The sequence below is a fragment of the Nicotiana attenuata genome, unplaced genomic scaffold (genome assembly GCF_001879085.1).
Source record: "Nicotiana attenuata strain UT unplaced genomic scaffold, NIATTr2, whole genome shotgun sequence".
Taxonomy (NCBI): Eukaryota; Viridiplantae; Streptophyta; class Magnoliopsida; order Solanales; family Solanaceae; genus Nicotiana; species Nicotiana attenuata.
In genome coordinates, this window is record NW_017670715.1 from 30,180 (window position 1) to 54,027 (window position 23,848).

At 39.3% G+C, this 23,848-nt stretch overlaps 1 protein-coding gene across 1 annotated transcript; it reads left to right on the forward strand.

Moving 5' to 3' along the window:
• Positions 1–1,952: 1,952 nt before the first annotated feature.
• Positions 1,953–6,916, forward strand: LOC109242581 (serine carboxypeptidase-like 40). Its single transcript, XM_019409422.1, has 8 exons — positions 1,953–2,410; positions 2,953–3,060; positions 3,230–3,504; positions 4,832–5,086; positions 5,324–5,442; positions 6,102–6,194; positions 6,321–6,426; positions 6,589–6,916. The coding sequence occupies exons 1-8, from the start codon at positions 2,014–2,016 to the stop codon at positions 6,739–6,741; spliced, it is 1,506 nt and encodes a 501-aa protein (XP_019264967.1). The 5' UTR covers positions 1,953–2,013; the 3' UTR covers positions 6,742–6,916.
• The last annotated feature ends 16,932 nt before the right edge of the window (positions 6,917–23,848 follow it).

A 23,848-nucleotide genomic window follows, 5' to 3' on the forward strand; every position in this document is an offset into this window, starting at 1 on the left:
TATGGGAAAAAACTATGCAGTGGCTTCAACAACAAATCTACAAGCATACACATTGGAGCCACCATCTAGAATGGGCTATCAAAAGCGCAAAAGGGAGATCACCACAAGCTCAAATATTCAGGATGACGTATGCGGAATGTCTTTATGCCATTTGGATGGAGATCATAGAATTTTTGAGAAGAAGAGTAGAAATTGGGAAACAATTCCAAGAGAGATAGCAGTGATATGCCATGTCAGCGCAACACCAAGAGTCCAAACCATCATGCATAGCCTTCAGTTTTAGTAGATAGTTTGTTGTTTATGATGCATAGACTTTGTCTTTAGGCGTTTTTTGATATAGATAGCTGACTGAGTCAGTCGAGCTATGGTTTTGTAAAGATTTATACTGGTGATTAATAAAAAAGTTTGTTACTAAAAAAAAAAGTTCAAAATATGATAATTTCTATGGCTTTTTTATTTAAAGGTTAAAAATTGCTAAAGTATAATGTGACTTCAAAAACCATGAATTGTTCATGGATTTTTTTGAATTTTGCACAAGTAAAGATTTAAAACTAGGCATCGTTCATGAAGTTTGAATTTTCAAAATTGCTGAAGTACGCTATGAATTCAAAAATTAGGAATTTTTCCTAAATTTTGCACTAGTTAAAGTCCAAAAATCAGGAATAGTTCTTGAATTTTGCAATAGTAAAGGTTCAAAAACTAAGAATCATTCCTAGATTTGAAATTTGAGCAATTTTTTGAATATCAGCATAGTTTATTGGAGTTCCGCTTGTCAAAGTTTCGAAATCCAGTACTGGAATTCTGTTCCGTGTTTTAGTTGGGGGAAACATGTCAATTTAATTGGATAAGTGACTACTTTACCATTACAATTTAAAATATAATTGAACTCTAGTAGCTGCCACGAAAAGTGGCCAGTCCAACTAATTTTTTCGATAATGAAAGAAAGAAGAAAATTCATATAAATTGACAACGAAGTTAAATTATAGAAGCATTATTCTACCAAAATAATGAAGCCAATTTTGGTTTCTCTTGCACAAATAATTTTGAAGGGACCAAAACCAATTATTGATGTTTTTATAGAGCAGAGGAAGACAAAAATTATCCAGCCAATGACAGATCAATTTTTGTTTTTGATGTAGCTCTCCTTTTATGGTGTCTACATTCATTTGGGTTTGTTATCCTTATTTTTTTTTTACATTTCCCTTTCAAGGATATAATCCAGTCCTCTCCCTGTCAAAACAAACTCAACCAAAATTTGAAAAGGAATCATCTTTTGAAACAAACTCTAACGAATGGTATCCTAACCACCTCCGTATTCTACTATTCGCAATTCTTTTTTAATAGTACTACTTTTCCTCTACACCACCCATACCTTTTACACACACACACACAACACGACACTTATTTCCTTTGCTGACGCCATCTCACCAAATAATATATTTTGCTTTATTAAATTACACAAGGAAATGTTAAAAGGAGTAATTTGCATCCCAAAGACAGAAAATATTATCAAGTTTACACGATAAGTAATATCTTACTAATGACAAGAGATAATAGGGTTTTAGCAAAATAAATGAAAAATGGGAAGATGGATTGATAATCAGATGCTTGTGTAATTAATAATTTACAGCTTGAAATTGCAAGGATTAATAAACAGACTTTACGTTATATAGTGTGACAGTTCCAACTAGCAGATTAAATATAAGGTTTTTACTAGGTTATCAATTAATATTTATAATATAGATTTATCTTATTGTATATATAAAAAAAACTCTCACTTTAATTTATCGTCCTTTTCCATTTTTATATCCGGTCTAACCCTATTCAAATTTCTTTTAGGATAAACATTCTATCTTTAATTATTGGATTAAATGATCCATTCCTGGTTGTTTCTTCTGTTGAGATTTCCGTACATAAAACAAAAGGTCCCATCCTTTTACTCAATGATATATAAAACCCAATAAAGGCTCCTCTCTTTTCTACACTCAAAAAAACAAGTAGTGGATCTTTCTAATGGAGACATTCAAGTCCACTACTTCTCTTCTTCTTTTATTGACTCTCTTTCTTTCAAGCAGTAGTGTAACACAAATCTTTGGAGTCAAGACACAAAGTGAAGCCCTTGGCCAATTTTACAAGGCTAAGTTTAGCCACAATTCCAACATTGACAAAAGCCATTTTACTCATGATTTTGATGATCAAGATCTCAAATATCTTCATAATAAAAAAACCGTGGTTCCTCAAAAGGAGAATGACAAGATTCAGAAACTTCCTGGCCAACCTCCAGTAAGGTTTGAGCAGTATGGTGGATATGTTACAGTTGATGAATCTGCTGGAAGAGCTTTTTATTATTACTTTGTTGAAGCTCAACGTTCTAAGGACTCTTTGCCTCTTCTTCTTTGGCTTAATGGAGGTAAATAATCTAAGTATTTACTAACTACATACTAGTAATATACAGTGTTAATATTTTTACACTACTAGTGCTAATTAACGTGATTAGCATTAGTTATTATTTTTACTAGGTTATCAGTTAAGTTTATGGTAGAAATTAATGTTATCCACAATTGCTATATAAAACTTAAACTCCTAATTAATTAATCTAAAACTCAAATATGAAGTTATTACTTATCTATCAATAATGTTACGATGTCTAAATCTGTCATCCTCGCATTGAATCGAAATATAGTATACCAAGTTTTTTCTCCCCTACCCCCCACCCCCCTTCAATTTTGTGTTTAAGTTATATGCTTTACACATTCAGTTCAATTATAAGGTAATTAGAGATAAATCTCTATGACAAGCATTAGTTTGTAATATAATACAAATGGTACTAACCTATTATCATATGTTACAATAGTTTAATAGCGTAAAAATCTTTATTTTATTATCTTTAATTTCAGACAATATGGGTTTATATTGTTTTCTTGTTTGATCAAACATTATCTTTTTTGACAGGTCCAGGATGTTCTTCTCTTGCATATGGAGCCTTTCAAGAACTTGGACCATTTAGAGTAAACAGTGATGGCAAAACACTTCACAAAAATAAATTTGCATGGAACCATGGTAAATTTCAAAATTGTTTTCTTTTTCACTCAACAGGATTAAAGATTATATTTATTATTATTATTATTATTATTATTATTATTATTATTATTATTATTATTATTATTATTATTATTATTATTATCTCTCTAACTAGTAATTCTTTTTTTTTTTTTGGGAATATTATTAGCTGCCAATGTGTTATTCTTGGAGTCTCCAGCAGGAGTAGGTTTTTCCTACTCTAACACATCATCTGATGTTAAGATTGGTGGAGATAGAAAAACAGCTAAAGATAATTATAAGTTCTTAGTAAATTGGCTGGAAAGATTTCCTGAATACAAAGATAGAGATTTTTACATATCTGGAGAGAGTTATGCTGGTCATTATGTACCCCAATTGGCACATACCATTCTATATCACAACAACAAGGCAAACAAGACTATCATTAATCTTAAAGGAATCTTGGTCAGTCTCTTAATTCTTCTCAAATTTAATTCCATATAATTATATAACCTTTGTATATGTTTTTTTTAATTTTTTTTTTTTGTCTTTGTGGTGAAATATATTAAATTAGCTAGATTTGGATCTTACTAAAAAAGAATATTTTTTTATCTGAACATGGAGTAATAATTGAGATTTGGAAAAAATTACAAGAGTATGGAAGTTTCAGAGATGAGGACAACTCTTGTTAGGAGTTAGAGCACATGAAGAAGTTAGCATCAATCACATGGCCATATTATTCCGCATGGCCATATTTTTGTTCTTTGACAGCAATGGCCAAGGTAGCATCACATGTAACAGGCTCCACAATATTAGTTTATCCAATAGCCATTTTATCTAAAGAAATTCACACACACACATATATTGGGAATTACATAACATATGGGATTCAAGGACCCCGCACGCATAGCAGAAGCTTAGTGCATTGGACTGCCCTTTTACATAACATATGGATTGATATGAGATTCAAGGTATAAAATTCACTGCTTTTGTCTCAAGTTAGGAGTAAGCTAGTTTTGATTGTTAAGATATAATCTGACCATCAATCTTCTAAAATATCTGATCATAGTGATAATATAATATATTTTTTTTTGGAGCTCTGCTCCTATTATTTCTCATAAGTAAAGAACTTTTGGTAAGAATAATTTTGAAATTAAGTTGGTTAATCTAAGCAAGGAAGTCGAATTAGGTCATTTAATTTGAAGTGGGAAAAGAAGAATAGCAGGCCAAACTACCATATTCAACGAGTAAATGGAATTAACAAAAACAAATTGTAAAAAAACTATGAAGTTTGCTTGCTAAAGCTCACAAAGACAATGACATAACAACTCTTTTCTGTTGCTTAGTCTATTAAAAAAATGTTTATTACCAATAACAGTTAGCTTGGACAGATCACAGAATGGTTGCTTCCTAAAGATATATTTTACCATAAACTGCATGTCAAAGAACTTTAAGTTAAAATGATTACAGATCATACAGCTGTAAACTGCTTAGCTACACTTAATATTTGTGTGCTAAGTAAAAAGATTGAATAAGTATTATGGTTGTTAAGTAATAGTAGTGAAGTATGAATAGTCCCAATATAAATGTTTAGATATTGACAGTATGAAGTTAATTATCATTTATTCACAAAATGTTTTATTGTCAACATGATATATTTTCATAAATTTTTTCTCGACTTTCACAACTTTCAATTACTGTTTCATTATATAATTACTCCTAAGTAGAAATTTTCTAATTATGTCATTAGGTTTAACTTGATTCTAATTAAGTACTTAATTCTCCTCGGCAGATTGGTAATGCAGTGATTAATGATGAGACGGATACGAGAGGAATGTATGAATATTTTGCAAGTCATGCCCTGATTTCTGATGAACTTGAAGCTCAAATCCAGAAACAATGCAAGTTCACAGAGAGTTCAGAATCAGACGAGTGCAAATTGGCAGGAAGTAAAGCTGAATATAATACTGATCCCATTGATATCTACAACATATATGCTCCACTCTGCCATAATACCAACCTCACTGCCAAGCCCAAGAAGCCTTCTGTAAGTTATAATTTTGAAGAAAGCTTTTGTTTACTTAAATTTAACTAGGCAATTTATAGCATGAAAAGGGAATTAAATAATGGATTTAGGTTATATTAATCCACTGACAATGTATGGGATTTTTACAGTGGTCAATGTAATATGACTTGTTATAGTAGGTTATAATTTACCTTCAAAATGAAGTTACTCATAATGTACTTACTTATTATTGATATTATTATTTACAATTCAATGCAGTTAGTGATCGATCCATGTAGTGACTATTACACAATTGCCTACATGAATAGGCCTGATGTTCAGAATGCTCTCCATGCCAATGTCACCAACATTAAATATTCAAATTGGCAGCCATGCAGGTATTTTCAAAGAATTTTAGCCATGTTTATCTACTTATATACTCCTTTAGTTCTAGAAAATATGTCGTTTAAGTAAAAAAATAATGCAAATTAGAAGCATAATAAGATGAATAATAGAACGCATTGGAAGTCTATTACGCAAGTATGAGTTTATTTCTCCACATTCCTTCTTCAATTACTTTAAAATTGCCCCTAAACCTTAGTTCTGGTGGCAAGGTATCTAGTGGAATAGTTGAAGTACCTCAAATTGGTGCGGATACCATCAAAAAAGAAAAACTGATATGCAAAGTTTTATAATTATGAAAGGGAATCGTGTTAATGACAAACATTACTTAATAAAAATATTCTTGTTTGTCTCGGTTGTTGACTTGATAACCGAGATGTGAACTTGACTAGATGGTTTCGGTGCTCACTTTAAAAAATGTTTGTTTTTATCAAACGATACAGTACAATACAATACAATATGATATGATATGATACATTATGAAGATATGTAACAACCATCCAAACAAGCTGTTAGCGGCTTATGCATATTCTTGTTTGTTAAAATAATATAAATTTACCGCTGATCTAAATGTTCTTATTTAAAGTTATTGATTCCAATTAATTAAATATGCTTTAGGAATTAATCAAACTGAAACTATCTTCAAAAAATGCAGTGATGTCCTAACAAATTGGACAGACAGCCCATCAACCATTATTCCTCTTCTCAGAGAGTTTATGGCAAATGGAATTCGAGTGTGGATATTCAGGTGACCACCTTAATTACCATTTTCTTTAGTTTGGCTTCTTATTTTTTCTTTTTTGTTTATATCATCATCTTATTTTTTTCGTCATTTAGTAACTAGAACTTTCTTATATTTTGAAAAAAAATGCAGCGGTGACACTGATGGAAGAGTGCCTGTTACTTCAACCAAGAATTCAATTAAGATAATGAAGCTTCGTATCAAAACTGCGTGGCACCCCTGGTACCTCAGTGCAGAGGTAATCATATTATTAGCCTCTAAATTCGTTTCAATTTTAATATATAGGACTATGAATATGCTATATATATATCCCTGTTTAGACACTATTTCATTGAAGTTAGAAAAAAACACGACCATTACTTTTAAACTAATCTTATTTGATGAGTTGTTTAAAATGTAGGTTGGTGGGTATACACAAGTATATAAAGGAGACATGACTTTTGCAACAGTACGAGGAGCAGGACATCAAGTACCAAGTTATGAGGCAGCTAGATCCCTTTCACTTGTCATGCATTTTCTTGCTGGAACTGACCTCCCCAATAAACACAATTAACTAGTTTTCTAGTCAATATATATTCCTTTAAGATCCTTTATTCGTTTCATGCATTTGGGTTCAGGTTTAAACATAATGTGGCATTCCTTCTTCTCTTCTTCCTTTCTCGAAATAATCTCTATTATTTGATTTTTAGTAGAGTCAAAATTCTCTATAACAATCAATCTTTATAACATCATTTTATTATGACGTTAGTATGGCCAAATTTTGCTATAGCAGTCAAAAAATATCAGACAGACGACCCCATTGTATGACACAAAATTTAGATCTAGACTTATACAATCGAATTTTATAATAAAGTTGGATTATTTAGCCAATATTAATACCCAAAAGTTAGACCAAATGTTTTGCGGTAAGATCTCACGCGCGTTATTTGAGCAGCAATAAGTGATAACAATAATGCTATAAACAATGATCCAAGAATATGTAAGATAGCAATAAATAGAAATAAATAACAATAAATGACATTGATGTAAATAAGCGGACGTGGATCACTAGAAAAAGGGGATGATTTCCTAATGTTTCTTCTGACAAGGATGGATAATGATAAGCCTTTGAATATTCGGATCCTCCTTGGATCGTGGGAGAAAAGATAGATAAGAATCTGAGAAAAAGGTGAACTTTTGCATGTGTATGACAAAGTAAGAATCTTCAGAGAATGTCAATGCATTATTTCTTACAATGAGTGTCTCTTCCCTTCTATAACTACATATCCTTCTTTTTATAAGGGTACATGAGCCAAAAAACCCTAAATAGTACAAGTGGGAGGAATATTCACTGAGAAACCATATTCCTAAAACTAGCCGTTACTGCTTTAATAAAGGAAGTGCTCGTGCTCGTCTTCGCCCTCTATCGAGCAACCTCGACCTCGTCAACGACATATTGTTTCTTCCATGATGTTGACCTTCTAAGACCAAATTATTACGTCCTATTGGCAACACGTGGCAGCCTTCGAAGGCTTGCTTAATGTTGACATGGCCCACATATGTTTATGATAATTTTTAACCCATACAGTTAGTCCCTCCGCTTGTTCAGGTTATCCTCGTGGGAGAGTTCAATAAGCGGATAACAGTAGTTGTGTTCGTTGTAAAGTACATGCGGCGTGGTACTCCGCAGACCGCATATCTCAAATATTAAATTTTTTGGGTGATTTAATGGAACCATCTTGCCAAAGAGAGATATGACGCCATGATGCCATTCGTCATGATGACGCTGATTCCCAACATGTCGTGTCGCTTCAAGCGCGGCCCTTGATTGGCTCTACCATTTTGATTCTAGTGACAATTATGATGGAGCATTTTGGGTTTGGTGCCTTCATCTTTGTAAATAGGGATTGTGCCTCCTTATTTAAGTTTCACTTTCTTTAGAACTATCTTCGTTTTGCAGAATCTTTTCTAGCTTATGATACCCGAAGATTCTTCGCATTCTGAGTTGCATCTTTTCTTCATACTCTCATCTTCCATATCCCAGCTTTCCACAAATTTCATAGTTATGTCGAGTCTTCACTCTAATGTTAATAAGGATAACCACCTCATTCCCTTGTCTGTTATATTTTCCGTCTACAAGGAAGACACTGTCGCCGCTGCTGAGAAGGAGGTTCTCCCTTCAGTGGAGGAGATAATTCCGCACAATCTTGACGATAAATCTGATTTTCGACGGACGCTAGAAGTGATGATAGGAAAATTTCAATCGTTGATGAGTTATAGGCGCTTGCCTGAATTCAAAGCGAAGTTTGGTCTCCCCGACAACGTAGAGTTAATCCCCGCCGGTGAGGACGAAGTGCATGTTCACCGAATTGGGTATTGTGCTCTTTATGCCTACGTATTCGCCATCGGCTACTCGTTCCCCCTCCTTCCGTCGGTGGAGGAATTTTGCCTCCATTACGGCGTTTGAGCACTCAGCTTGCCCCATATGTTTACAAAGTGATCAAAATGCTATTGAAGTTTGTCGAACTGGCCGGGGTCAAGGTAACGGTGCAACACTTGGTGTATTTGTTTGCGCCCAGTTTCTACCGAGGAACGATGTTGAACCATCAACATAGTAGGGGCAAATGTTTGGTGGTGAAGATGGACGATAAAGGTAGTCAACAATTCTGGATCGACTATTTCTTTCTCAAGACTGAGGCCGTTGTGGCTGATGCTACAGGATTTCCTGAGGCTTGGAACCCTACTCGTAAGTAATCGCACTTTTGCTACTACTTTTTCATATACTTTGGTCCTTCCAAGATGATTGAATAATCCTTCTTTTTCTACAGCCACTAGTCGACCTCTTCAGTTGGTGACACATCTCACTAACTAGGTTAGGCAGGTTCTCCCCTGCACCGTGGGGATTCATGAGTGGTCGAGCTTCTTTCAGAAGTTCAAACCGGCCCTCCCCCCGACAGGTAATCTCCTTCTTCTGGGCGTTATCTTACTCGTATTGGTTTGTACCGTCGAACTCATCCTTTACACTTTTTTCTTAGTTCGGTCAGGGGGGCTACAATAAGGAACAGGCATTTGTGCCCTTGTTCAGGAGGAGAATATTCGCCACGCCTTCCACCTCCATGCAGCTGTTGCGCCCGCTCCTCCCTTGTTTTACCTCATCGACGAAGATGATGAGGTCTTTCCTTGTGACGCGGACCTGGGCCCTTGATAATTAGGGATTCTAGCCTATTTTATGCTCCTTTTTGCTTAATTTTTGAATTAAAAGTGTGTACAAGTATACACGAAAGCTAACTTATTGTGCTTGTTTGTAGTGTTTGGTCAAAAAGAGACAAGGAAGTCATAACCAGCTCAAAAAGGAGTGAAATCTGCACAAGTTCAAAAGCTGGGTCAAAAGAGCGCTGACAGCGAAGAAACCACCACAAACGCGGAGGGTCCACCGCTGAGGCGATCTTGACTTCGCTCTCAGCGGTGGCAAGGTTTAGAGAGCTGTAATTGTGGGGTTAACAAGTTACCGCTGACCGTGGTGAAATTGCGCGGCAGTGGTGGCTTTTGCGCGGCTGCGGTCATTTTATCGCCCTCAGCGGAAGCCAGATTCAAAGAACCAAAAGTGAAGCTAAAAGTTGAAGACCGCAGTCCGCGCTTGATTTTGCGCAGCCGTGTAGTCATAGCACTGCAGCGGTCCATTTTCTGCTGTCAGTGGAACCTCTGTAGGGGCATTTCTGTCTGGAAAATTTAGCTATGTATAAATAGTTCTTTTTCAGATTTTTAGGTTATCTGTTTTTTAGAGAGCACGTTAACCGCCTCCTTTTACCTTTTTGAGTAATTTTAGAACATCTTTAGTAATTAATCTTAGATTTTAATCTTGTAATTACTTTTTATGGATTATATTTCATCTCAATCTATGATTTCTTCTTTGATTATGAGTAGCTAAACCCATTAGCTAGGATTGTGGCTCAACCCTAGTGTGGGTATTTAATGGGTCTTCAATTTTAGGGCTTAAATGTTTATGGGTGAATGATATTTGACTTGATTTATGCTTTAAATGTTGAACTGGTGGTTGCAAACACTGATTTGTTCCTTTTTGACTTAGGCTCTTCTTGAGAAAGAGAGACTAAGTCTAGGAAATTCAGGCCAACAAGGAATAGGGGTGCATTCAAGAGATTGATAGCCCCAATTAAAGGGTTAAACCTAGAGATAGTAATACCCTACTTGAGCCAATTTTGCTTGCATTGTTTGAACACCCAATTGGGCTTCAGAAAGCCAATTAGGGCAAAGTCACTCAAACTACCGAGAGGTATAAAGTGAGTAGTTACGTGCAATGGCTATATCATGATCCCAACGATAACAAATTTGCCTTAAGTTTTAGATTCCGTTAGATACTCACCTAGGAGTAACTCACTTCCCTAGTGCCTTTCTACCAATTAAGAAAACCCCATAAAAATATATCATACTTAGTTTAATTTCCTGCATCATTAGTATTAAATTAGAATATTGAACAAACAAAGAATAATTGAAAGTGCAATTAAGAACATTGCACATTGCTAGATTAGATAGGAACCCAACTCCAAACCTTTTCTTAGCTCTCTGTGGATTCGATCCCGACCTTTCGGGTAAAAGCTGCATCGACTACTCTTGCCATTCTATAGTGGTATAGGGTTGGAGCCGATCACTTTTTGGCGCCGTTGCCGGGGAGCTAAACGGTTTTGGCTATCTATCTAACTAGTTTTGTGTATTATTTTTCTTTCCTTCTATTTTACTAACTTGTGTAAGTAATCAATTCAGGTACAAAATGGCAAACAATGATCCTCTTGGAAACGTTATCCCTGGGGAGGAGGTAGATGATAATGGTGAAGATAATTTGCCTCTAGTACCTCAAGGACAAAGAAGAGGCCGCCAGGCCAATGAAAATATTTCAGAACCTCCCCCGCCACCTCCAAGAGTCGTTCCTCGGGTGCTTCCAAATGAAGGATACGCAAGTGCAATTGTCCCACCCCGGATCCGGGCGGGCAATTTTCAAATTACAAATGTGATGTTGACTTTATTGGAGCAGCGAGGGTATTTCACAGGCGCTCCCCATCAGAATGCATATAAACATCTTAAAGGCTTTGTGGATACCTGTTGGGGAAACAAGCAGACGAATGTGTCGGAGGATGCATTAAGATTGAGATTGTTCCCTTTTTCACTTCGAGGGAAAGCTTTGGACTGGCTCGAAAGACTTCCCAACCATTCCATCCATACATGGGATGAGTTGGCGGACAAGTTTATAGCTAAGTTTTTCTCGCCGGGGCATATGGCGACTTTGAGAGATGAGATCTTGGCCTTCAAACAGGAACCTAATGAACCACTTCATGAAATCTGGGAAAGGTATCGGACAATGGTGAAAGAATGTCCGAATAATGACATGACCGAAGAAATGATCCAGCAGACTTTCTACTGTGGCATTAACACGACCAGTCAGTGTGTGGTGAACCAGCTAGCAGGGGGAAATTTTATGAACACACCTTATGCTGAGGCGTGTGAGATATTAGATGAGATGGCAGATACTTCCTCAGCTTGGCAAAGTCGAGCTAATGTGCCACAGGGTGACCCCACAGTCATTCACCTACATAAAGAGCTCCATGATCATGGCCAGGCAATAGCAGAGTTAACAACAACAATGAACCAGCTGGGAAAAGCTCAATTGCAGCAAGTTCAAGTGCCGAGACAAGTAAATGCTATGGAAGGTGTCAATATGTTGGTCAACAAGAGGCGACAAAGAGGTCAACAAGGTCAAGGTAGTCTGGATCAATATGAGCAAGTAGTGGTGGTTTCAACCAAGATGATGGCTATGATGAGCAAAGTGAAGAAGTCCAGTATGTGAACAATTATCAAGGACAAAGGGGCAATGCTCCTAACCAACAACAACAGTGGAGATCCCAAGGAAATTGGAGGAACCAAAACCAACAAGGAAATAGCAACTGGGGGAACAAAAATCATAATTGGGGAAACCAGAACAACCAGGGCAACTGGAGTGGCAANAACCCCGCCCTACCTACTTTACCACTACCCGAAACGGTCCGTAAGCTTCGTACAAATAGTGAGAGTAGGGAAGGACTCGAGATGATTGTTAGAACAATGATGAAAAGAATGCCGACTCTGATGCCCAGTTGGCATCCCATAATACTTCAATCCGAAATTTGGAGGTTCAACTTGGCCAGATTTTGCAATCGTTGAATACTCACTCTAAGGGGGCTCTACCTAGTGATACGGTAGTAAACCCCGAAGGGTGGGAACAACACCGGGCATGCAATGGCGGTGATTACTAGAAGCGGTCGAGGTGGTGATGTGAATACCTCCAAGCAAAAGGAAGTTAAGAGTGATGAGGTTGAAGTGCAAGATGATGATGTTCCTATAGTTGATGAGCAAGTGAATGAAGAGAATTTTAATGCAGAAGTAACGATTGATGTTCATGATAATGAGGTGGAGACTCAAGATGATGTGAACCCGTCTAGGGAACACGTAATAGACATACTGGAAATGGTAGTGCCCAAGGCTAAGGCTCCCTTGCCAAGGCCTCCTACACCTTACGCTCAAAGGCTTACAAAGCAAAAGAATGAAAACCAATTTAAGAAGTTTATTGAGATGATGAAAAGCTTGTCAATCAATGTTCTTTTGGTGGAAGCTCTTGAGCAAATGCCGGGTTACGCCAAGTTCATGAAAGACTTGGTGACTAAAAAGAGATCCATGGATTGTGATACCATCAAAATGACTCATCAAGTTAGTGCAATTGTGCACTCGATGGCTCCAAAGCTTGAATATGCTAGCTCGTCTCTATCTGGCAGTTTAAGCCTTGGCCCACCAGCTTCAGATCCCAGCGTTTTCACCATTCCATGTACCATTGGGAGTGCGGATTTTACAAAGGCATTGTGTGATTTGGGAGATAGTATCAATTTGATGCCTTACTCCGTGTTCAAAACTTCGGGTATTGGTCAATCGAGAGCTACTTCAATGAGATTTCAAATGGCAGATAGAAGAATGAAGAGGCCGTTTGGTATTATTGATGATGTTCTTGTTCGGGTGGACAAGTTTATTTTGCCTGCTGACTTTGTGATTCTGGACTACGAGGTCGACTATGAGGTGCCGATAATATTGGGAAGACCTTTCCTTGCAACTGGGAAGGCATTGGTTGATGTGGAAGCAGGGGAGCTCACCTTCCGGGTGGGTGATGAAAAAGTGGTCTTTCATGTGTGCAAATCAATCAAGCAGCCGAATAGTACTGAAGTGTGCTCTTTTGTGGATCCTTTCACGGAGGCGATAGTTGATGATACTAGTGCCATGATCAATGTGGAGGATCCTCTAGAAGCGATATTGTTGAACCTTGATGTAAATCAGGAGGAAGGTCGGGTGGAGTGTGTCAATGCTTTGCATGGAATGGGCTCTTACTCTTATGAGCCTCGTAAGCTCTCTTTGGATCTTGAGAACAGAAAGACTCCGCCAACAAAGCCCTTAATTGAGGAACCTCCCGTTTTGGAGTTGAAGCCTTTGCCCTCATACCTCAGGTATGAATTCTTAGGCCCTAGTTCAACTTTACCTGTTATTCTTTTGTCTTGTCTTACTAACGTGCAGGTAGATGCAACACTGGAGGTGCTCCAAAGAAGGAAGAAGGAAATTGGATGGACTCTAGATGATATTCGGGGAATAAACCCCGCCTTTTGCATGCACAAGATTATACTCGAAGATGATGCCAAGCCCTCCGTGGAACATCAAAGGAGGTTGAATGAGGCTATGCAAGAGGTTGTCAAAAAGGAGGTGATTAAGTGGTTAGATGCAGGGGTTGTGTACCCCATCTCGGATAGATCTTGGACTTCGCCGGTGCAATGTGTGCCGAAGAAGGGTGGTATGACTATGGTTACCAATGAGCAAAATGAGTTGATTCCCACCAGGACTGTCATCGGATGGAGGGTGTGCATGGACTACCGCAAGCTGAATAAAGTGACCCGCAAGGATCATTTTCCATTGCCCTTTCTTGACCAAATGCTAGATAGACTTGCTGGGCGTGCCTTCTACTGTTTTCTGGATGGGTACTCAGGTTACAACCAGATTTTGATTGCTCCAGAAGATCAGGAGAAAACCACCTTCACGTGTCCGTATGGCACCTTTGCATTTTCTAGGATGCCATTTGATTTGTGTAATGCATCGGCTACCTTCCAGCGGTGTATGATGGCTATATTTACCGACATGGTGGAGGACTTCTTGGAAGTGTTCATGGATGATTTCAGTGTTATGGGTGACTCCTTTGATGAGTGTTTGAAGAATCTTGACAAAGTGTTAGCCCGGTGTGAGGAGACAAATCTTGTGCTTAACTGGGAATAATGCCACTTTATGGTCGAGGAGGGCATTGTCCTCGGCCATAAGATCTCAAAGAACGGAATAGAGGTGGACAAGGCTAAGATTGAAGTGATTTCAAAGCTTCCTCCTCCTACTTCAGTCAAGGGGGTTAGGAGTTTTCTTGGGCATGCGGGGTTCTACCGAAGATTCATCAAAGACTTTTCTAAGGTAGTGAATCCTTTGTGCAAACTATTGGAAAGGATGCAAAGTTCGTGTTTAATGAGGAACGCATGAAAGCTTTTGAACTTCTCAAGTACAAATGGACAACCACTCCCATTATTACCGCACCCAATTGGAGCTTACTTTTGAGCTCATGTGTGATGCAAGTGATGTTGCGGTAGGATCGGTCTTTGGTCAAAGAGTGAATAAGATGTTTACCCGGTGTATTATGCAAGCAAAACAATGAATGATGCTCAAGTGAATTACACGGTGACGGAAAAAAGAGTTGCTAGCAATTATGTTTGCAATGGAGAAGTTTAGGCCTTATCTCATGGGTGCCAAGGTGATAGTTCATACTTGTCACGACCCAAACCGATGGATCACGACAGGCACCCGGTACCTTACTCAATCGAGTACCAACATAACATATCTTTTCATGTCATACAATCATAACTAACTGAGTCGGAGAGGCTGCCGTGAAATAGGTAGACTACAACAATGTAATACCAATCTATAACATAAGACATACGGGCGTACAAGCCCAAAATAACCACTCGTACCCTAAATATAGGCCGACAAGGCCATACAATATCTTACGTACATGACATCTGCCTACAAGCCTCTAAGAATACGAAATTTTCATAAAGGTCGGGACGGAGTCCTGCCATACCAAACAATACACGTATAAATCATACTAACCAAACAAGCAACTCCGAAGCAAATGAAGCGCACCAACATCTTTCGCTGAGCTGATAGCCTACTTGGAGGGCTCTCGACCTGTCTACCGGGACCTGCTGGCATGAAATGCAACGTCCCAGGCAAAAGGGACGTCAGTACGAATAATGTACCGAGTATGTAAGGCACATAAATAAGTACAAACAGACATGGAAAGAAATATAGAGTAATTGACTCAACCTGTAAGTCTGGCAAAACTTTGTAAATCATAAAATACTTATAGTGTCATGCATATGCATATGAATGTCATGTCGTGCATATGTACATGTTTCATAACATCATCAGCCTCTGAGGGCATCCCATCATATCATCTCGGCCACTGTGGGCAAAATCATCAACGTATACCAGCTGATCAGGTGGTGGTGCGTATATAACGCTATAACCTTTCCCATATCCCATATATATATATATATATATATATATATATATATATATATATATATATATATACGCGTATATAACGCCATCTGGTCATGGTTCAATACATGAATGCTATGCATGAAAAGTACGTTAATAAAATCTTTCGGAATGTCATAAGACCATTTTCCCTTTAAGTAATATCATAAATTGAACTCTTTTCAACTTTCATATTTTTCTGAGACCCATGAACAGATGATAAAATATTATAACACATGGAAATTCAAGAACATAGATATCTCTAATACTTCTATGAATAGAGTCATTTATGAAATTTGTGCATTTGCACGTTTAATTGTGTCGTATAGATCATACCAAAAGAAATAAGGGATAGCCTTAACATACCTGAACCGATTCTCTTTTGCGAAAATACGGAACGGCGGATCGAAGTAGGAAAAAATCCGTATAATATTCTTGAGAAAGATTGTACCAAGCTTTCTTTGAATTAGCATTTCATGTTGGACCTTGTAGTATTTTAGAGAATTTCACATTTGGACATTGTAACAATTCAGAGAGCTTTCACGTCTGGACATTGTAAAAATTCAGAGGCTTTACCGTTTGGACATTGTAAAGATTCAGAGGCTTTAAGGTTTGGACATTGTAAAGATTCAAAGAGCTTTCACGTTTGCTATGTAAGGTTTTAGACTTTGATTTAAGTATTTTGAGAATGGAAAGTTGGTTTTGTATTCAAGGTCTTTAGGAATTAAAACATAAGGTTGAAACTAAAATTTTAGAATGAGATGTATCTTGGATTAGGTTGCCACCTACTCTTAAATGACTTAGTCATTTGATCAGATTGTGGCTTGTTACGACGTCACTCTTCTCATCTTTATCCAAAGTTTTTCAATTAATTTAATTAGGTAATATCCCGCTACCCGGTAACTAATCAATTACCCGTATAATTAAAATTGTCTCAAATTAGTTAAAATTCTACTTATCTTTAATACACGTTATATATCCCACTATCATGGTCATATGGTACCTTGTATGGTACTAGTCCATAAATACCGGGTATTTTAGCTCCGGCCATATTTTATCCCACCATGCCAAACTTTGACGAAACTCATTTTCTTTGATTTAGCTTCCCCTCTCACCTTCACGAATTTACTCATCACTTTTGATATAGCATAATCCTTATAATCTCCAAATAATCTTTTACTTGGACTGATGTCAATTACCTTACGACAAATTCAACGTACAATACTACAAGGTGCAACATCGTCGTAACTTAATACTACGAAGCGTAACATTACCGTAATGTAATACTGCAAGGTGCAACATTATCGTAACTTATTACTGTGAAGCTTAACATCATCGTAATATAATACTGCAAGGCGTAACATCATCGTAATATAATACTGCAGGACGTAACATTGTCGTAATATTGCGGGGTGTAACAATACTGACCATGCAACACTCCGCTACTTGATGACAAAGAAGGATTCCAAAGCTCGGTTGATGAGATGGGTTCTATTGCTTCAAGAGTTTGACCTTGAGATTGTTGATCGAAAAGGGTATAAAAACCAAGTGGCGGACCACTTGTCCCGCTTGGAGGAGGAGGGGAGGCCCCGTGATGGCCTTGAAATTAATGATTCATTCCCTAATGAACAGCTCCTCTCCGTGTCTGTGAATAGCATGCCTTGGTTCGCGGATGTTGCCAACTTTCTATTGACCGGTATTGTTCCGTATGAGCTCTCTTCTAACCAAAGGAAGAAGCTTAAACGAGATAGCTTGGACTACTACTGGGATGAGCCTTACTTGTTCAAAATCTGTAATGATGGTGTGATCCGGAGATGTGTTCTGGAAGAGGAGCAAAGGAGTATGCTGGATGCTTGTCATTCCTCTCCCTACGGTGGTCATCATGGTGGGGCGAGGATAGCTTCAAAGGTGCTTAGCTGTGATTTTTATTGGCCTACATTGTACAAGGATGTGGGTGAGCTTGTGAAGAGATGTGATGAGTATCAGAGAGCAGGTGGAATTTCAAAGAAGGATGAAATGCCTCTCACCACTATTCTTGAGGTTGACATATTTGATGTGTGGGGCATTGACTTCATGGGTCCTTTTGTGAGTTCATGTGGCAATACATACATTCTGGTGGCCGTTGATTATGTTTCCAAATGGGTTGAGGCCATGGCTTTACCCAACAACGAGGCCCGGAGTATGGTGGCTTTTCTCAAGAAGAATAACTTTACTCGGTTTGGCACTCCTAGAGCAATCATCAGTGATGGGGGTTCTCATTTCTGCAATAAGGCATTTGACACTTTGCTTGCAAAGTATGGTGTCAATCACAAGGTGCCCCCTTGCCATCCTCAGGCTAGTGGGCAAGTAGAGGTCTCCAACAGGGAGATTAAGAGCATATTGTCAAAGACGGTTAATACAAATAGGACTGACTGGTCAAAGAAACTGGATGATACTTTGTGGGCTTACAAGACTGCTTACAAGACTCCGATTGGTATGTCTCCGTACCGGTTGGTGTTTGGGAAATCTTGCCATCTCCCGGTTGAGTTAGAGCACAAGGCATGTGGGCTTTGAGAAAGTTAAATCTTGAATGGGATGTTGCAGCAAATCTCCGGGTGGAGCAACTCAATGAGCTTGATGAGTTCCGGTTTCATGCCTATTCCAGCTCGTCCTTGTATAAGGACAAGATGAAGTACTTACATGACAAGTATGCCCGTAGCAAGGATTTCAAAGAAGGTGACTTAGTTCTCTTATTTAACTCCCGGTTACGACTGTTTCCGGAAAAGCTCAAGTCAAAATGGAGTGGACCTTTTGAGGTGGTGCTTGTGACTCCGTTTGGTGCACTTGATTTGAAAAACAAAAATGGTGAAATCTTCAGAGTTAATGGGCACAGGGTGAAGCACTATCTTGGCAAGTTTGATGACAGCCACTTGGTGGCAATGATCCATCTCAAGTGATTGATGGTAACCTGCGTCGTGCCGTGACGTTAAATCGGGCGCTTCTTGGGAGGCAACACATGTATTTTTCTTCTTTTTGATTTTCTTTGTAGTGTAGGATTTGTTTTTGAACTAACTGGTTGTGAGATGTGTGTAGGAATGTTTGATGCAGTGCAGGAAAAAAGTTGGAAAAATTTGGCATTCTCTGAAGTTGGACCGCTGACAGTGCTCCTGTTTTCCGCTGTCAGCGGTGGCCTTATCGCGGAGGCAGAAATTGGCAGCGGACACAGTATTGAAAAGTCCAAAATGAGACTTTTCTGAAGTTTCTACCGCGTCCGCGGTGCATTCTTCGCGGTCAGCGGTGCCCAACCGCGACCGCGTACCTTTTACCGCTCTCAGCGGTAGTTTAAATCCAGCAGGCCTTCTGTTTGTCTCCAGCACGGACCGAGGTGATTTTCCGCGGCCGTGCTAGGGAGTGGTCGTGGGCCCCAGGGTAATTTCTATAAGTAGGACCTCATGAATCCTTTTACCCTTTTCGCTCATTTGACTCTCAAACAAAAAAAATTCACTGTTCACTCTAGCCCTAATCTGCACGAACACAATTACAGTTCATTTCTCACCACTCATCTTACATCTGGTAATTTCACTCATTCATTTGCCTTTAATTTTGTTCTTGCTTTCCTTTTCTTTGTTTGTTTTTGCTTCTTCTTTCTCTTTTTCTTTAAATTTTAACTTAGGGTTGATTAGTATTAATTAGATTAGGCTTAAATTAGTTAGATTTATTAATGAATACCTAGTGGGGTTAACAATGTAGAAATTATTGCTAAAATCCATGAAAATCTGAAACCCTAGGTTGACTCAACCCGATTTTGACTTCTGCGATCGCGATTGATTTTCCGCGGACAGTGGTTCAACTACCGCCGCCGCGCTTCTTTTCTCGCGGTCCGCGGTGCTCAAGTTCAGAGAAGTAAAAATAAGGGTCCGCGGCCGCGGTTAGTTTTCCGCGGACAGCAGTGCAACCACCGCGGCGACACTCAAATTACCGCGCTCAGCAGTGCAATAGAATCAGAGGGTGGGTAGTCTGATCCCCACACCTCTGCAGCCGCGATGCTTTTTCGGGGTCAGCGGTGATCATTCCGCGGCCGCGCTTCATTTTCCGCTGTCAGCGGTCTGCAATTTTTTTTCCATGCACTGTAAATTGCTCTTCTATTTTTCTTCACTGCCTCTTCTAGCACCAGTACTAACACTCTTCCACTGATTATGTTTGCAGACAATGGTTAAATCTAGAAGTGGCGGTGAGAAACAAAAGGGGAAAGTAGAGTCCTGCCGGGGTAGAGGACGAGGACAAATTAAGTTAACCTTTGCAATACGGAAATCCATCGGGGAAATGAGGAAGAACATTCGAGCTGCAGACAGAGCTGCTTCCCATTCCGAGGGAGTGAGTATGTGCCCTCGTGGGAGGCCTAAGAAACTGACTCAGTGCCCACACATGTTCAAGACTTCCCTGGGCGATTCCATTTGACAGATGATCCTACACCCCCAGTCTCTCCCACTTCTCCTGCTTCTTTTGAGTCGTCTGATGGCTCAGCAGAGAGTGGTGAGTCCTCAGCTTCAGCCTCACCTATAGCTTCATCACCGGCACAGGACCCCATAGATGTAGATGCCGAGGTACCGGATGACGGAAGAGGGGGTGACACCCAGATCGGAGGTGTGGAAAGGACCAGAAACCTGGAGGTGTGGCAACAGAGGTTCGTTAGTGAGCTGGCATACCATAAATTCAGGGAGCGGTGGCATCAAAAGTCACTCATTCATGAGCGCCAGTTCATAGAGCGAGATCTTCTGCCTCACAACCCACTGTGAAGCAGCACTTCAATGAACGAGTGGGATGGGAGTACTTCACTAGCAAGGTGCCGGATGCTAATGAGCAACTAGTCAAGGAATTCTATGCCAACGCCTCCCACATCAAGAAGGGCACAAAAGTGACTAAGGTGCGGAACTTGAAGGTCAAGTTTGATGGGAAGACGATCAATGATTACTTGGGATTCAATGAAGAAGATGAGTCACTGTACTTAGAGAACATGGCGATTGATGAGGCAGCTCGCCCGTGGTTGGCATCACTTCTGGCTCTCCCAGATACTACTCTAGCATGGTTGACAGCAGGGGTTCCTATCTTCAGGAGCACCCAGGACTTCGAGGGAAAGTGTTGGGAGACCTTCGTGTGCAGCAGACTAGACCCCACAACTCACAAAAACACCATGCCGGTTTCTCGGGCGATTGTAGTGGCGGCTATTATGGCGGGATTCCCGATCAATGTTGGGATTATCATGTCTAGGTTGATCACAAGAGTGGTCAACGAGGGTGATAGATCTTACCCCTTCCCAAACTTCCTCACCATGTACTTGGAAGATCAGGAGGTGGAGAAAAGAAATTTCGATGTCATGGTAATGCCCAAGAAGCCCTTCTCATGGTACAACCTTCAGGGTCCAGACAACCCCAAATCCAAGGGAACCAAGGGCAAAGCTACTACTTCTACTGGCCAGTCTGAAGAGCCAGTAGTGGTAGTCACTACTTCACAGCCTCCCACTGCCATATCGGATCCTGCCTCCGGACCATCTACTTCCATGCCTTCCTCAGTGCCATCCTCCTCAACATACCCATTGACTGCTCACAGGTTGAACCAAACACTCTCCAGCATCAACAACTGGATGCAGGCAGCAACTTCTAAGCTGTCTATGCTATCCAGTTCGGTGGCAGCCCAGTCAGTTCCCGTGCAGCCACAGGTGCCAGCTTCAGTAGAGGAGTCTCTCAAGGAGCTTCTGGACAACCAGAAGAAGCTCCTGGAGAAGCAAAAGCTTATTATGGATGCTCTTGCAGTTCAAGGAAAAACACTTAAGGAGCTGAGCAAGCAGACAAAGAAGCTTAAAAGGACTCGAGCCTCGAAGGAGTCAGTGAAGCAATTGAGGGGAGAGGTAGAGAAGATGAAGTCAGCTGGTGACTTGCCATTGGAGATTTTATTGGAGGATCCAGTGCTAGCATCTCAGGCAGAGCAGGTTCAGGAGCAGGAGACTCAGGGTGAGCCCAGGAGGAGGAGGAGAGTGATGCCCCGGGTTGATGATGTAGAGATTGAGCCGGAGGATCCTGAGGGAGGTGCCTCTGGCCAGCCACAGGCCCCCGAGCCAGGTGATCTAGGGACCCACCCACAGGACCCCATGCAGACAGAGGATCAATAGGGAGTTTTCTTTACTCTCTACCCTTCTTTTTTATCTTATTTTTGGTTAGTTAGCATTGAGGACAATGCTAGTTTTCATTAGAGGGGGTGGTCCTACTTTGATGATTTGGTAGTTGGTTTGTAATGATGATACTATTTTTTTCTTTATGCTTATTTTTCACTCTTGGTATGTATATAATTTTTCCATTTATTTCACTTTTCGTTATTTTTCAATCTTGGTCTGTATATAAAGTTACTCTCTCATGTGTATATTCATTCCGTCTTATGTATATTCGTCTTAATCCCCTATTGTACATATTTAGTTTACTTTCCGCATTTTACTTCATAACTTCTTTCGCAATTTTCCTTAATAGTATAGCTTCTTATTTCATTTAATAGCTTCTTTTTTTGGTTCGTAGCTTCTTATTTTACAAGTTTTTGTGATCAATAAGCCTTTGGTTTTCTTAATGCCATGGTTCTTTCCAAAGGTGGAGTTTGTGTGAACCGGGTGGCTCTTCCCGATGATGGATGGCATGACAACCTTCTTAAGGGTTTGAGTCTGTTTTTTTTCTTTTCATTTTTGTGTAAATAGTAGTTAGTGAGCAATAGTGCCTCAGGCAAAGCTTCACTTGGGCCTAACACATTTGCCTTTGACCTTATGGTTAAAAACAAATTGGTGTGTATAGGATGGTGATAGTTGTTACCTTGAGACTCTTGTGTTGACTAAACAATCATCGAGTGGTTTTTCGAAAATATTTGCGTTGCTCAAATCTTAGCTAAGGCTTTTGTGGGCCCCCGACTCTGTCTCTTTAGCAATCTTATAGCTTGTGTGGTAAGGTTTTGATTTGCAAGTCCAAGTCCCGTGCCAATAAGTCTAGAACTTGCCCTGAATGTTTGTCTAGGCGAAATCCTAAGTGTAACTCTACTTGAGAAGTGATTATAGACTCTCCTTGATTCTAATTGAGACTTGAAAACATCCATAGCCCACCAATGATGATATCCCTAGTCAACCCCGTTAAGCCATGGCCTTTATTCTTTCAATAACCATGATACAAGCCTTTATCCGTTCTAAAATGATCCTCTCTTGGCACCCGATCTTTCCTTAGCACAAGGCAAAATCATAAGTTTGGGGGGAGAGACGAGGAGTGCAAAAGTGATAAAAGGTAGAAAATGAAGAAAAAGAAAGGCAAAAAGAAAAAGAAAGAAAAGCCAAAAAGTCAAAAAAGAAAGTGAACAATGTAGAAAAAAATGAAGGGATTCAATAAAAGCAAAAGATGAAAGGCGTGGAAAGATTAGAAAGGAGAAAAAGGATTGAAATGGACAAGAAAGAGTGACAGTGTATCTCTTTAGCCCCTAAGGAAGAAGTAAATGACTCAAAGAGTCAAGAAAATTTGTGTCAAAATGAAGCAAATGAAGCGCTTAAGGAAAGATGAAACCTTCTTAGACCAATATATCCTACCCTGAACCAAAAGCCTTCATTACATGCCCACAAAAGCCCTATATGATCTTGAGTTGAGTGAGCTTACATTAGTGGTGACTCACATAAGGGGAAAGCTTATGGTACTTAGATCCGGACTTGTGACTTTCCTTTGAGAGAGATGAGTGTGTTTCCCACAATCCTCGTTCTGAATGCTACAATCGAAAAGTGAGGTTTGCTTATGAAAAGTTGAGGAGTATGAGTTTGGGTTCCACAACGACCAAGGTAATAGAAAGAGTTTCCTCGATGAGTTGAGTCAACTCTTGATGCTTTTGTGTCGCACTATAGCCATGGTGCTAAAAAGGTTGTGTATTGTTAATAATGCATTTGAGTCGAGGGTAATTGTTAGTCCCAATTGATTCTTGATGAGGTTACTTTAGGACAGCTGAAATTTTCCATTCTTTTATTTTGAGGAGGTGGGAATTAC